This window comes from Dipodomys merriami, unplaced genomic scaffold (assembly GCF_024711535.1).
Source record: "Dipodomys merriami isolate MVZ:Mamm:240054 unplaced genomic scaffold, mDipMer1.0.p SCAF_1, whole genome shotgun sequence".
NCBI classification, from domain to species: Eukaryota; Metazoa; Chordata; class Mammalia; order Rodentia; family Heteromyidae; genus Dipodomys; species Dipodomys merriami.
This window is the reverse complement of record NW_027202270.1, coordinates 110846338-110862066: the sequence shown is the minus strand read 5'-3', so window position 1 is coordinate 110862066 and position 15729 is coordinate 110846338. Positions and strand designations below refer to the sequence as shown.

The 15729-nt window shown below is 38.5% G+C and overlaps 1 protein-coding gene across 3 annotated transcripts in view; it reads right to left on the bottom strand.

The window, feature by feature from the left end:
- The window catches only part of Fancm (FA complementation group M), a 61568-nt gene that overhangs the window by 7635 nt on the left and 38204 nt on the right, over window positions 1-15729 (bottom strand). For 2 of the 3 annotated variants that reach the window (XM_070027402.1, XM_070027410.1), the window contains 7 exons: window positions 12601-14476; window positions 9829-9920; window positions 9667-9729; window positions 6454-6573; window positions 4892-5045; window positions 2728-2834; window positions 1791-2327 (listed from right to left, as the gene is read on the bottom strand). In XM_070027402.1, coding sequence (XP_069883503.1) covers window positions 1791-2327; window positions 2728-2834; window positions 4892-5045; window positions 6454-6573; window positions 9667-9729; window positions 9829-9920; window positions 12601-14476 — 2949 coding nt within the window. Of the gene's footprint in view, window positions 1-1790; window positions 2328-2727; window positions 2835-4787; window positions 4810-4891; window positions 5046-6453; window positions 6574-9666; window positions 9730-9828; window positions 9921-12600; window positions 14477-15729 lie in introns of those variants that run through there. The other variant, XM_070027420.1, reaches the window with a different exon arrangement.

Here is a 15729-nt window from a genome sequence, read left to right as displayed (position 1 = left end):
AAACCTCAGGCATGCAAGGCAAGTGCTCTTTCAGTGAGTGAAATTCCCAGCCTATGATAAAGTTCTAAAGACAAAAATGTTTTTAGTGCTTCTTTTAGTAATGGGGTAACATGGGGAAAAGGTAAAACTGGACCCTTCATAAACAACCCAGATATGGCCCCCAAACTCCCTTCCCCAATAGAAGAATTACATACTTGAAGCCTTTTGGGAAAAGAAAAGATATGAGAACTAGTTATCACCACATAATTTCTATCCACTTCACCTTATAGAAAACCCTATTTTCCTATATTTTCATGAAATTATCAAATTTCTTTATGTTATTTAAAAAACTAATACATTTAAAAGTGAAACCTTAAGCAACCTATAAACTCTGTATATTGTAGTTTTGTTAAAATTGTTCATTCTTTTATAATTTTTCTTTGGTCTAGGTATTTAATGGAGAACATCATGAAAGAACACTATGCTTCCAGCCACTGGTGGTTCATGGCTGTAACTACTCAGAAGGCTAAGACTGCCAGGTGCTGGTGGCTCACGCCTGTAATCCTAGCTACTGAGGAGGCTGAGATCTGAGGATCATGGTTCAAAAGCCAGCCCAGGCAGAAAAGTCCGTGACTCTTATCTCCAATTAACCACCAGAAAACCAGAAGTGGCGCTGTGGCTCAAGCGGTAGAGCGCTCGCCTTGAGCTGAAGAGCAGAGACAGCGCCGAAGCCCAGAGTTGAAGCCCCATGACCGACCAAAACAAAAAACAAAAAAAAGAGGGGAAAAAAAAAAAAAAAGAAGGCTAAGATCTTAGGATCACAGTTCAAAGCCAGCCCAGACAGAAAAGTTCATGAGACCTTTTTTTTTTTGTTGGTCGTAAGACTTGAACTCTGGGCCTGGGTGCTCTCCTTCAACTCTTCAGCTAAAGGCAAGCACTCTACCACTTGAGCCACAGTGCCACTTCCAGTTTTCTGGTGGTTAATTGGAGATAAGTCTCATGGACTTTTCTGCCTGGGCTGGCTTTGAATGGTGATCCTCAGATCTTAGCTTCCTGAGCAGCTAGGGTTACAGGTGTGAGCCACCACTACCAGCTTCCTGAGGCCTTTTTTGTAAGCTGTGAGGCTTGAACGCAGGACCTGGGTGCTATCCCTGAGCTTTTTCGCTCTGCTACTTTGAGCCCCAGTTCCACTTCTGGTTTTCTGGTGGTTAACTGGAGATAAGAGTCTCACAGACTTTCCTTCCTCAGGCTGGCTTCAAACTGAGATCCTCAGATCTCAGCCTCCTGAGTAGGTAGGATTACAGGTATGAGCCACCAACATCTAGCCCTATGAAACTCTTATCTCCAATAATTACTCAGAAAAAGCTAGAAGTGGCTCATATGGTAGTGTGTTAGCCTTGAGCAAAAGCAGCTCAGGGACAATGTCCAGGCCCTCAGTTCAGGCCTCAAGACTGTCCAGAAAAGAACACATTATGAGCCAGGGACTAGTGGGTCATGCCTGTAATCCAAACTACTTAGGAAGCTGAGATCTGAAGACCATGATCAAAAGCAAGACTATGCAAGAAAGTCCATGAGACTCTTATCTAACCAGCAAAAAATAGCTGGAATGGAGCTATGACTCAAATGGGAGAGTGCTATCCTTGAACAAAAATGCTCAGAGACAAGTACCCAGGCCCTGAGTTCAAGCCCCACAACTGACAACCTCCCTACCCCCCCCTCCCACACACACACAAAAATGCAAAGCCAAAAAGATCCAACATAAACCTTTTTGGCAAACACACAATGGCTTTCTTCTTTAGTCTGAGCCATACCTTTAACCCAATTGGGCATTGTCTATCTTCTTTCTGTGACTCAAGAGCAGAGCCAGGTAATGACATAGGTTTGATTTTACTATGTCTCCGTGGTTTGAATCCTAATTCCTCAGAACTTGTGTCCTTCAAATTAGGAAGCATCTTTTGTCTTGGCTTGGGTGATAGCTTTCCTACTGCATTAGAAAGGCCCCTGGGCAGTGATGGAGGCTCACAAGGCACCACATCCAAATCATCACTACCCAAATGAACATGGAGCACAGTGCGGGAGCCCTCTTCATTCTTTTCCTCCTCACTTGAATCATCTGGAAAAACAATTCTAGATAACTTCTTTTTGGAACGTGTACGGTTTTCTTTGTTCATTTGCTTCAGCATTAGTGCACGTCGGGTTTTATATTTTTTATTCCCTTCTGCAAAACTATCTTCCTTTATTAGGCTAAAATCAACACAAACTTCTTCACCACTTGATTGGCTTTTGGAGGACTCTACTTCAGCGACACAGAAACTGTCTTCTAAATAAGATTCGTCTTGTTCAGGAATCTAAGGAAAAAAACACATAAAATATTTTAAACTTCTTATGAATCTGTGTGTGTTTACATATTCTAGGGAAGAAGGGAAGGGGAAGGAAGACACAGCAACAAGATCACCAATAATTTTTACTATTAAGTATGACATTTGAGAATTAAAATTTTAATAATAGATGATGAAATTCCATTCATTTAAACAACTAGAATATTTTTATAAATGTATTCGAATTAGCTTAAAGAAAGAATAACCAAATTAGGAGAATCTTGAGAACTCATTCAGTAAATTTCCTGACTGAGCAGAAATGATCCCTAAACATCTTTAGTTACCCATTTTAGAAACAAAATGGAGGCTGCATTAACAAGAACATATTCCAACAGCACTATCAGGAAATTATCTGTGTTACGGTTCATACCTGTGAGAAAATATTCATGTTGTTATGTTTCTTATGAACCATTTTGTTCTTATTGCTCATCAGTGGACTATGCAAAGATTTCATGTAAACTGCCCTCATTTCAGACTCTGCGTAAAGAATTTAAGATAAAGTAAATAACATTAATAATAAACAATACATTAATAATAACATTTAAATAACTAGTGAGTTATTTCATTTTGCCCTATTCTATAGTTACATCATTCAAACATTACAAATATTAGACACTAATACATAGTAAATGATATCATAAATGATTTATTCCAAAACACACACTCAAGTATTTTGCCTCTGAAAATCAGATCTCTAGTTGGCTGACTAAAGACCAGGTTTTTAAGCTCTACACATTGGAACCATGAGACTACACTAAAATAGGCTAGAGCACAATCTGGCTGCTTATGTCTCTTCCCAGTTTCTTTCTCTCTATTCCAGACTAAGGCTGCTTCAAGGCCTATGAAATGGCTATTTGTTATTTTGGGATCACCATACTTCCAAGGGTTATAACTGTAATCCTGCAGAAGCCAGTTCTGTCAGTGAGCATCATGGAATAAACCTTATTCTGCACATCATGAGTATCCAGGATGCATTGCTGAGAGCTTTGTCCTTAAATCCTTTTCCTTCCTTAAAGTCACAGATCATGGGAAAGCAGAATTAAAAGGCAACATCTGTGAAAAACCAGGATACTGAAGAGCCAATTCTAATATTTTGAGGCTAATCTGGGCTACATAACTAGAGACTATCAGAAAAACAACACTCTTGGATAGTTATCGAAAAGAACACAAACAAGGCTACAGTAAAACATCCAGCACAACCATGTTCATCACAGCCCTATTCACCATAGCCAAAATATAGAATCCACACAGATGCCCCTAAATGGACAAATGCATTAAGAAAATGTGGTATATATTATATACAATGGAATTTTACTCATCAGAATGAATGATATTGTACCATTAGTAATGATTTGAAAGACTGAGAACAAATTACATGAAGTAAAGTAAGCTAGACCCAGAGAGTCAAAGGTTTCATGGTTTCTCTCACTAGCAATAGATAGAATATGCCTATAAATCTATAACTAAACACGCTTGGTGGTAAGCAAATGGTTACAAAAGAACTGACCAAATGGGGCTGGGAATGTGGCTTAGTGGTAGAATGCTTGTCTAATATGCATGGAAGCCCTGGGTTCAATTCCTCAGTACTACATAAACAAAAAAAGCTGGAAGTGGAGCTATGGCTCAAGTGGTAGATGGTTAGTTAGCCTTAGCAAAAGAAGCCCAGGGACAGTGCCCATGCCTTGACTTCAGGCCCTAGGACTGGCAAAAAACAAAAAACAAAAAAAAACTAATTGAATTACGATAGACACTATGGAGAGCACAAATAGTCCATTTTTTTTTAGAAAGACTAAGTCAATAAAATAAGCACCAAGAAATGAGTACTCGTGGGGGAGAGGAGGCAGCTGAGGCCAAGAGAAGAGGAGTAGACAATGAAGGGGAGAAGGGAGAATAATGTAGTCAAGAATTCATTGTATAGACCATAAAATTAAGATATGTAAGGGAAGGAATGTGTTAAAGGGGGATGAGATTGTTGAAGGAGATGAAAGACTGTATTCATATACTGCTTTGTTAAATGACACCTCCCTTGTACAACTACTTAAAGATTAAAAATAAAAGTAATAAAAATGAAATAAAGTAGCAATGTGTCCATTGTCAATACCCCTGATCTCAGCTAATCCAAATCCCTGTTACATTTTTCACTTTTCTCATCCGGCAATATACTATATAATATAATGTATTATCTATTGTTTTCTTCCATTTGAACATGAGCCTTTGATCCCTTTTGCCCCTTGGCATATCTTTCTCAAGTGCTTGTATACCAGTAGGCACATAGGAGATGCTAAACACTTCTTTAGCACTGGACATTGAGCCACCTAGGTCAATCCAGAGAGACTTATTCAAATGAGCAGAAACCTGTAAACAAACAAGTCTACAACAAAGCAAGCAATTCAGAATTGAGATGAAAATGACCAAATGTCTTGTACATACCAAATTTAATATCCTTGAAAGCCTAGTGAAAAAAAAAACATAGAATTTTTTTTTAATAATCACATTACAAATGTTGAAAAAAGTTTACTGTCATCACTTTTTACCATTTACAGCTTGTGAAAGGTGAGTGTCATCATTTAGGAAGTCAAGTATTGAGGAATCCTGCTCATTCTCTGACTCATTTTCATCTGATGAAACACAATTGGAATCTTCTTCAGAAAGTTCTGCTTCATCATCTAAAAACATCCTAGCCAATCCCTGAGACACACAGGAAACATAAAAACAATTAGCTTTTGCCAGGTGCCAGTGGCTCTTGCCTGTAATCTTAGTTACTCAGGAGGCTGTGAACTGAATATCAAGGTTCAATGCCAACCCAGCAGGAAAGTCCATGGATCTGTCTATCTCCAATTAATCACCAGAAAACCAGAAATGGAGATGTGGCTCAAAGTCTTAGAATACTAGCGTTGAGTAAAAAAGCTCAGGGACAGCATCCAGGCCCTGAGTTCAATGTCCCAACCAAGAAAAACAAGATTTTAACCCTAAAAGGTTGTAGAGCTCTAGCCTAGAGTAGAAAAGCCAAGAGCACCAGGCCCTGAATTCAAGAATGAACATGAGGGCTGGGAAGGTGGCTCAGTGGTAGAGTGCTTGCCTTGCATGCCTAAGGCCCTGGGTTCGATTCCTCAGCACCACATAAGCAAAAAGAAAAAAGCCGGAAGTGGCGCTGTGGCTCAAGTGGTAGAGTGCTAACCTTGAGCTGAAGAGCTGAGGGACAGCACCCAGGCCCAGAGTTCAGGCCCCACGACCAGACTGAACATGAGCAAAAAAAGAAAAAAACAAGAAGAAGAAAGAAAGAAGTAAATACCTGTTCAAAATTACTCTTGACAACTTGAAATGAAACAACATATGTTACTGTGTCAGGTGGCTAAATATTTTTAATAGACAAATCTCAACAAAGTGAGCATTGTGGTACATGGTGTAATACTAGCAACTCAGGAGACATAAAAAAAAGAAGTAAATGAATTGTTGTCCAAAGATAAAAATGCCAGGGGCTGGGAAGGTGGCTCAGTGGTAAAGCGCTTGCCTTGCAAGCATGAGGCCCTGGGTTCAATTCCTCAGCATCACATAAGCAAAAAGCAAAAAGCTGGAAGTGGCGCTGTGGCTCAAGTGGTAGAGTGCTAACCTTGAGCTGAAGAGCTGAGGGACAGCGCCCAGGCCCAGAGTTCAGGCCCCACGACCAGACCCGCCCCCCCCCCCCCAAAAAAGATAAAAATGCCAGACCCGATATAAAAATAACGGGTGGCTCAAATGGTAGATGACTACCCAGTAATATAAAGCCTTAAGTTCAAAACTTCAGCACTGCCCTCCACCAAATCTAACAAAAATTAGAAAGGTGGTGTGTGTGTGTGTGTGTGTGTGTGTGTGTGTGTGTGTGTGTGTGTGTGTGTGTGTGTGTGTGTGTGTGTGTGTGTGTGTGTGTGTGTGTGTGTGTGTGTGTGTGTGTGTGTGTGTGTGTGTGTGTGTGTGTGTGTGTGTGTGTGTGTGTGTGTGTGTGTGTGTGTGTGTGTGTGTGTGTGTGTGTGTGTGTGTGTGTGTGTGTGTCTCTCTCTCTCTCTCTCTCTCTCTCTCTCTCTCTCTCTCTCTCTCTCTCTCTCCAAATAATAATTACCTTTACGTGACTCTGTCTCTTTTGGCCTTTGATTCCTTTTCTGGCATCCCTGTTACATTTGAAGTCTTCTAATTGTGATCTGTGGAAATTCTCCCTCTCATCACTAGATGATAATTCTGGCTATAAAAATTCAACAAAATTCTTGTGTAAGAAAAAAATAGGTCTGTTAATTTCTCAAAGGTTATTGCTTTTCTTTTTTCTATGAAAGTATTTGGCCCAATATTCTGGTAGAAAATAAAATTGTTCTTAACTCAGTCATTTTACAAAGATATAGTACTTACCAATTTTAAAACCAATAATTTAGATAATATTAAATGTGTATTTGATAAAAATTGTACTTTAGCAATTTTTACTCTAGAAGATGCTCAAGAGTTTTAGATAAAATAATCAAGGCTATCCAAACATACAGAAAACTTTTACTCAATGGTAGCGATGGGAGGGAGGGAACAAGTGGGAAAGAGGGAACAGCTGATGCTATGCAAAACAAAAGAAATATACATATCACCCAATGTGGAAGAAATAACTGTATCACAAAGCTCATAGAACTTATAAATGTTAAAGACTGTGATAGACAATTTGCCCCATGAAAGTTAGAATGTGTTTGTGACCTTAACTGAGCATCACTATCCCAAAAGTAGGCAGATCAGAGCCCAGTTATATTCTTGGGTAGGAAGTGAGTTCCTATTCTAAAAGAAGCTAATGAGGGCTGGGAATGTGGCTTAGTGGTAGAATGCTTGCTTAGCATGAATGAAGCCCTGGATTTGATTCCTCAATACCACATAAACAGAAAAAGCCAGTGGTGGCACTGTGGCTCAAGTGGTAAAGTGCCAGCCTTGAGCCAAAAGCAGCTCAGGGGCAGTGCCCAGGCAATGAGTCCAAGCCCCAGGACTGGCCAAAAAAAAAAAAAAGAAAAGAAAAAGGAGCCCATGAAAGACAGAGGTGGTACTGTGGCTCCACGGTAGAGTGCTTGGCAGCCTAGGAAGCTCAAGGTCCTGAGTTCAAACCCCCAGTACTGACCCTCCCCATCCCCACCAAACAAAGAAAGGGAAAAAAATAGGGATTACTTGTGTTATGAATTAATATTTCCCAATCATCCTAGATTGAGAATTAGAGAATTAAAATACACAATGATATGTGATAGGCAGGGAGAAAGGAAAGTAAGAATAACACAAAGAAGCCAGGGAACAAGGGCAGGATCATACCCAGGTACATTTTTTTCAAATATCCGGCTCTGTCATTGTCTGTAATAATGGTTCACTAAGGGTGAGACTACTTGATACAGTGACTCCAACACTTTCCAACTCTAATGGTTAGCCAGAGGCCTCAGTTACATCTCATTATAGTTGGGGTTTCATGTACAAACCTTCAAATTAGCACCTTAGCTCTGAGAATACATTATTAGGTAAAACAGGCTCTGTTCCCTGCCCTCAGTTTCCTGCAAAACTCTACAATTACTTATCTAGGTTTGGCATAACCATTAAATCCTACATACAAAACTGCCAAAGAAGCAGGTGCTGGCGGCTCACACCTGTAATCCTAGCTATTCAGGAGGCTGAGATGTGAGGATCATGGTTCAAAGCTAGTCTGGACAGGAAAGTCCATGAGACTCTATCTCCAATTAACCATCAGAAAACTGCAAGTGGTGCTGCGGCTCAAGTGGTAGAGTGCTTGCCTTGAGCGGAGGGACAGCACCCAGGCCCACAGTTCAAGCCCCACGACCAACCAAAAAAAATAAAATAAAAGACTGCCAAAGACTAAGAGCTCAATATATCTGACTGCTTGGTCAAGTTGCCTACCCTCCATTATTTCTAGGGATATACTACCACTTTCAATCAATTCTGTCTTCATAAGATCTAGCTTTTTGAATTGGATGCTATAACCCTTCCTGTTCAGGAAGCTGACACCTGAGACTCACAGTTCAAAGCCAGCCTCAGCAGAAAGACTTAGCTCCAACTAACCACCCAAGATGTGGAAGTGGAAGCTGCAGCTCAAATGGTAGATCATTAGCCTTGAGAAAAAAAAACAAAAAACAAAAAACTCAGCCCAGCCTGAGTTCAAGCCCTGGGACTAGTTTAAAAAAAAAATCTAGCTTTTGCATCAATAAATCTGCTTCTTCAAGGCTTCCCTGTGTCTATGCCTGAATTCTTTCTTTTTTTCTTTTTCTTTTTTTTTTTTTTGGTCGGCCGTGGGGCTTGAACTCTGGGCCTGGGTGCTGTCCCTCAGCGCTTCAGCTCAAGGCGAGCGCTCTACCACTTGAGCCACAGCGCCACTTCTGGTTTTCTGGTGGTTTATTGGAGATAGGAGTCTCACGGTCTCTCCTGCCCGGGCTGGCTTTGAACCACGATCCTCAGATCTCAGCCTCCTGAGTAGCTAGGATTACAGGCGTGAGCCACCAGTGCCGGGCCTGAATTCTTTCTTGAGGTACAAACACTTGCCATCACCTGCTCTGCCAACCAGAAGTAAAATGTCTCAAAATTTAGCTATCACTGCTGAGCGGATGACAAATGCAAATCATCAGCCTGAAGAACTGCCAAGCTACCCAGACTCATATAGTCACCAATGTGTCTAACTCTGACACTCCCACAAGGTCCACAAACCCAAACATGTCCAACAACAAACTTACACCCTTTCTTGTCTTCTTAAATTTGTGGTATACTTAATAAAAAGCCCAAGTCCTAAGTCATTATGGACTTTTTCATTTTCTTCTTCCAAACTCTTTCAATAATCAAGAAGACTAAAGACTTCTAAAGACAGACCCAGACTTTTCTCTGATTTTACTTCCTGGAACTGTTGTCTTTTCAACAATATAGAGATGCTGTTTCCTACCTTTGGGGCCTTCCTGCAGCAGTTCATTTTGCAGACAATACTTTTCCTTATGTCATCTGCTGCTTAGCTGTGGCATGCATGCGCTTCAGGATTTAACTAAGAGATTTCCTTCAAAAGCAAACCAGAACTTCAAGACCTAAGCTAAGCGCCTAAACAGAGTATAATATTATTTCGTTTTTATGATTATCATTACCATGCTTAGAAAAGTTTAAAGTGCACGGATCTCTGATAAGTACCAGAAGGGACAAATTTTAGCCACTTAGGATATAGTATCCATTTTTCTGCTATTCATATACCTTTAAGACCAAATATGTCCAAATTTTTCCATATACAATTTTTTATTCTACAAGAATTTAGATTATTATACATTGTCTGTAATTTACTTACAATAAGAATTCTGCGCTTTTTGACAGCATGAACAGGAGAATCAACTTCACTACTCTTCTGTTCCTAGATTAAATAAACAGATTAAGTAAATGTAACATAAAAAAGTCCTTAAGAGAAAAAAATAGCCTTTCATGTAATTATTGTGGTTAATGAATGACTCACCTCAGGGGACTTTAAAACATTTCCTTTTGGTTTTTTACATTTTCTTAGAGAAATCTCATCTTCACTTTCACTACTTACAAATAATTGTTCATCTGTAATTATGAAAAAAATGAATCTGGTCAATAGCCATGTTTAAATATTTCTAGAAACCTCATTTCTGAAAAAAGTTTTGAGAGCCAGTGGCTTACACCTGTAATCCTAGCTACTCAAGAAGATGACATCAGAGGATCAAGGTTCAATGTCAGCAAGAAGAGGAAAGTCCATGAGACTCCTATTTCCAATTAACCACCAAAAAGCCAGAAGTAGAGCTGTGGCTTAAGTAATGGAACATCAGCTTTGAGAGAAAAAGTTAAGGGATAACATCCAGGCTCTGAGGTCAAGCCCTAGTACCAGCAAAAAGAAAAGAAAAAGGAAAAACTAAGCTGTTTTACACAATTTTAAAATAGGCAATAGCACTTTTTAAGAATTATTTTTCACTTTTAAATAAGAGTTTCTCATTAATTTGACCAAAAATCAGCATATGAAGAGACATTAAAAAATAAACCAGTACCAGTGAGGAAATAAACAACAGTTTTTTCTAATAAATACTCACTGGAAAACCCAGATCATGTCGTTGCAGGTGTTAATTGTAAATGTTCTGCCCTCAATAGATGCCCAGGATAAAAAAAGATAGATTTTTTTTCTTTTTTTTTTTTTTTTAATTGGTCGTGGGGCTTCAACTCTGGGCCTGGGCGCTGTCCCTCAGCTCTTCAGCTCAAGGCTAGCACTCTAGCACTTGAGCCACAGCATCACTTCTGATTTTCTGAGTAGTTTATTGGAGATGGGTCTCACGGACTTTTCCTGCCTGGGCTGGCTTTGAACTGGATTGGCTTTGAACTGTGATCCTCACATCTTAGCCTCCTGAGTAGCTTGGATTAACAGGAGTGAAGTGGACAGCATGGCTTAATGGGTAAGGCATCTGACTTCGGATTACACGCATGAGCCACTGGAGCCTGGAGTCCATTTTTCAAAAAGACTTGTACAGGATGCAGAAAGTTGTTTGTTTGTGCTAAGGCTTGAACTCAGAGTTCCAGAGTCTCTTTGGCTCAAGGCTAGCACTCCACCACATTAGCTACAGTATCTCTTCCAGCCTTTTCTGAGTCTCACAGACTCTTTTTATCTCACAGACTCTGCCCTAACCGGCTTTGAACCATGATCCTCAGATTTCAGGCGCCTGAGTAGCCAGGATTAGGCAGGAGCCACCAGTGACTAGCCAGAAAGTTTTTAATAGACTGATATCCTAGAATATTAACAAGAGATCTTTAAATGTTTATCAGAATTACACCAGAAGAAAATGCAGCCAGATACAACTGAAAAAGATAGTATACTGAAGAGGCCTTGAACTACAAGATTTTCCAAAGGAAACAGGCTAGGAAACCTTATAATAACTGTAACTGTCTGGGATGAGAAAACACTGAGCATGCAAAGGATGGAACTGGAATCACGAAGAATATCCCCAGGCTCTGAGTCCTACTCAAAAGACTTTCCCTGTGGACCTGGGATTCCTGAAGGCATTTCACCTCTTTCCCACATCTTTGGGACAAGCCGTGTTGGGCAGAACTTTAACATCCAGTGAAATCTTCAGGTGACTGCACCCATCTCCAGATTAAATCCTTCCTAAATCCTCCTGAGAAGTCATAAGCCAGAATCATTCCACTAAGCAACTCTAGAATTCCTGACCTATGATATCTAAGACCATGTTATTTTCTGCCACAACTTTCAGGGCGTAACTTATTAAACAGCACTAGATAACTGAAACCCATACAACAAATTGTTTTTGGTTTTTTTGCCAGTAAAATATCTACCCAGATAAACTCAGAAATTCCATTAGATGAGCATTTCCATAGTCTCAATATCTTCGAATAATGCCAGAGTTAAATAAAGGGCTCAGTTGTAGTAACCAACTTATCTTTTAAATTACTTTAGTGATACCTTTTTTGCTTCTCTTTTAGCAGTACAGAGATTAAATCAAAGGGCCTTATACTTGCTTGTTACTCTTGCCTCTGAGCCATGCCTCCAGCACTGTTTCCTGCTGTTTTTGTTTTTGTTTTCCTGAGATAGGTTCTTGCTTCCTACTTAATATATGGGAACAATCCATCTATGTTAGGCCTCCCACTGCATCTAGAGTAACAGGCACACACCAAGCTACCCTGTTCTCCATTGGGGGGGGGAGTGTCTCACAAACTTTTCTGCTCAGTTGCCTCAAACACTGATCCTCCCAACCTCAGTCTCCCAAGTAACGAGGTATGAACCACCAGCATTTGGCAGTTTTTATTATATTCAATATATCTAAATTGTAAATGTTTCTAAGGGACTAAAATGAAAAATCAACATTATATGAGCATTATCTATAAAGTCTTTCCCATCTAATCTAATTAGACATTTTGTTATCCTCTAAACTTACTAAACAACCATATCTTATTGACTTATATGACAGTTACTTCCACATTTTACTGGTATGTTTTAGATGCCTGTCACATAACTACTTATGTTTACAACCAAGGAATAGGATCAAATTTTATATTTTTTAATTTTCACTGTATACACCATACCTTTGCCATCACATAATGATAAAAATTTTTATCAGTGAGCATCAACTTAAGGAAAGTATTATACATCTAATACCTATGTCAGTACACATATGTGTCATACACTGTTACATTTGGAAGACTACAGACATATTTCTAGATATTTATTCTGGAAAGAGGGGATTTTATAAAGATGGTATCTTACCTTCAGCAGAGTAATGATATGATGGATGAACATGAGTTTGTTCACTGCTTTTGGCCTTTTCTAGAGAAAATTCTGAATCACCAAAAGTTAAACTCAATGTATTTTTGAAACTTTGTAGATCACTTTTTTGATTATTACAATCTAGTGTCTTAAGAATATTCTTCCTTATTTTAGAAAGTGAATTCATTGCTTTTGATTCAGAAAGTGGTGTACTCATAGCTTTTTCGCCTACTGGCAAGGAAAACTTCCCAAAACGAGGAGACATAAATTCTGGACACTCTGCTGCATTCACTGGAAAATGTACAAAATCTGGACTCTGAATTTCTTCTCTTGCTACAGTAGATTTGGTTCCACTTGTAAATTTTTCAACACAATCTCCATGTTGATTTGAAACATAATTTGTATTCTTCAACTCCGGAATATCTAAAGTCTTTCTACTCAAATCATCTGAAAGTCCATTGTTAATCCTATCTGATGCATGTTCTACTATTTCATCATCAGATTCTGGACTATGAAACCCTAAATCAAAGGTAACAGAAAATAAATCTCTAGAACAATCAAAAACATATTCATCCTTCTTCGGTGTTTCCACATGTCTATCTTTCAAATTTTCACGAGATTTCCAACTATTAGTATCAGAGATGATTTGATCTTGGGGATCAGAATCATCACCAAGCAGTAGCTCGTCAGAAATTAAGAAATGAGAGATTGGAGCCATTTCACTAACAGGTATTTCCTCTGACACACATGAAGATTTTCCATTGCTCTTTAGGGGAGAAAGATGCACATCATTAAACTCATTATCATCTTCAAATAGTAGCAAACTCTGGTCAGAGAGGGATACTGGGCAGTCATTGTTATAAACATCATAGGTTTTTTTGTCTACCAAATTCTTTGTAGAATCTACGTGTATTCCACCATGACTATTAGATATCAAATTGTCACTTTTAATATTATTGTGTATTTTATCATCACAGTCATGGAAACACGACTTGTTGGAGTTCCAGTCATTAGTCATATCAAAGATAGAACTTTTTATAGAAGGATGACTAAGTTTACCTGAACCTACTTCTAAATATTGTTGCGAATCTTCCAATGCATGGGCCATCACAGAGGCGGACTTAGGATTTTGTAAATGTTCTTCGTATGGTAGAGAATGCAAATCTTCAAGTATAAAACTTTTAGCAATATCATATTCCAAGTCTGAGAGTTCACTGAGGGGTGGGGGAGAATGTGCTAAAAATCTGTCTACATTAGCTAGAACCTCTTTTGCCAATGAGTAGTGAACATCAAATTGTTCATCTGTTCTCACAGCAAAAAGTTCTTCAGATGGAAGATATAAGTTGAAGGGAACAGATTTCTCATCACTGAAACTGTTAAAACCAGAATCTAAAAGACTTCCCATAAATGAAATGGTCGACTTATTTATAAACTGACATTCCACTGATGACACACCTAGCTGATTAACAGTGCATGTTTCGGCAATATTATGGGAACCTGAAATCCTTTTACCATTTGGTAAGTCTACCTGAGAAACATTTTGAACAGTAAAATTTGTGTCACTATGTAAAAAATGCACATCATTCTTTTCTCCTTTATGCTCATCTTTTTTCATTTCTTTACAGGATGGTTTCTTCAGGGAACCACTATCAGTAGTTTTGGTGTGCGTTTGTTTAAAAATTTCATCATGATCTTCATCAAATTCCATCGAGAACAAACTGCCTTGATTTATATTCTGGGCTAGTGAAGATTTCTTATGAGTAGTAACAGTATCATCAGCAAGATTCAAATATTCATTCCTAGGAATGCTAAATGTTGTGCTAACATCCTCCATTTGTAAATAAGATTTGATTTCCAATTCATAGCTGCATTCATCCTGTAAAGATGGAACATGTAATCTTAAAAGATGAGGTCTACTTTATATTAAAATATTTTCTAAATAATACTATATTATCCAATGATTTTCTTGCAAACCTTAAAAATAATTCTTGTAAAAAAATTATCATGCTACCTTGAAATTACTATTTTTTTTACCCAAGTACTCAATACACAGAAGACGCATGACAGCTATTCACACAAAGACAAGGATAATAGATATTGACCGATAAATAATACAATATAAATGACTTCTTCCACTTCTAATACTTAAGGGAACAATTATTCTAGCTTCCTAAAAATATATATTAAAGAAATGAAACATATATGTTTAATTTACTCTCAACAGCATTACAGTGAGAAGCACTTCCAGAACACCCAAAATAATGGTACCGTATGTCTACTTGGCTACAGCTTTGAATATACATCAATTTTTTTTAAATCTCCAACCAGGAATTCTTACATTGATTTCTAAGTCTACTTTTCTCTGAGCCATTAAGCTAAAGCTAGCAATCTCTTTTCCTCCCTAAAAGTGCTACTTTAGTCAGAACTCTTCATCTATTAATGAACTATAGCTGTTACCACTCTGTGTTTCTTCAATAATACAATAAGTATTAAAGTTGGCAATATCTGTCTCCTTGATAGTTAATATGCTCTACATAGACAAACATTGTATTGTGGTTACTGATGTGACCACCACTCGAACCAGAGTGTGTGGCACAGAATCATTCTGTAAATAAGTGAATTAGATGGACATGTTTTCCTGGGATCTACAACTAATTACTTAAGTTAAATGTTCTCATGAATAATAGCTGAAAAACTAGGATCTGTAATTCATTGGGCACCTATTATGTGCTAGTTATGGTTTAAGTGCTTTTTATATATCAAATAATCCTCATGACTCTATGAATTAGGTATTACCATTATCTGTATTTGACAGACAAAACAGCACAGAGAAGTAACTTACAAACACACAATTAATAAGAGATGACATTGGAATTCCAGTTGAGACATTTGAATTTCACACTCATAACATGGTCACTATTTTTTGACTGTCTCAAGAAAAACAATCAAGAAAATAATAATTCCTTGCTGGGCACCAGTGGCTCACATCTGTAATCCTAGCTACTCAGGAAGCTGAGATCTGAGGATCACAGTTCAAAGCCAGCGGGGGCAGGAAAGTCTGTGAGATTCGTATCTCCAATAAACCACTAGAAAACCAGAGGTGGCGCTGTGGCTCAAGCGGTAGAGCAC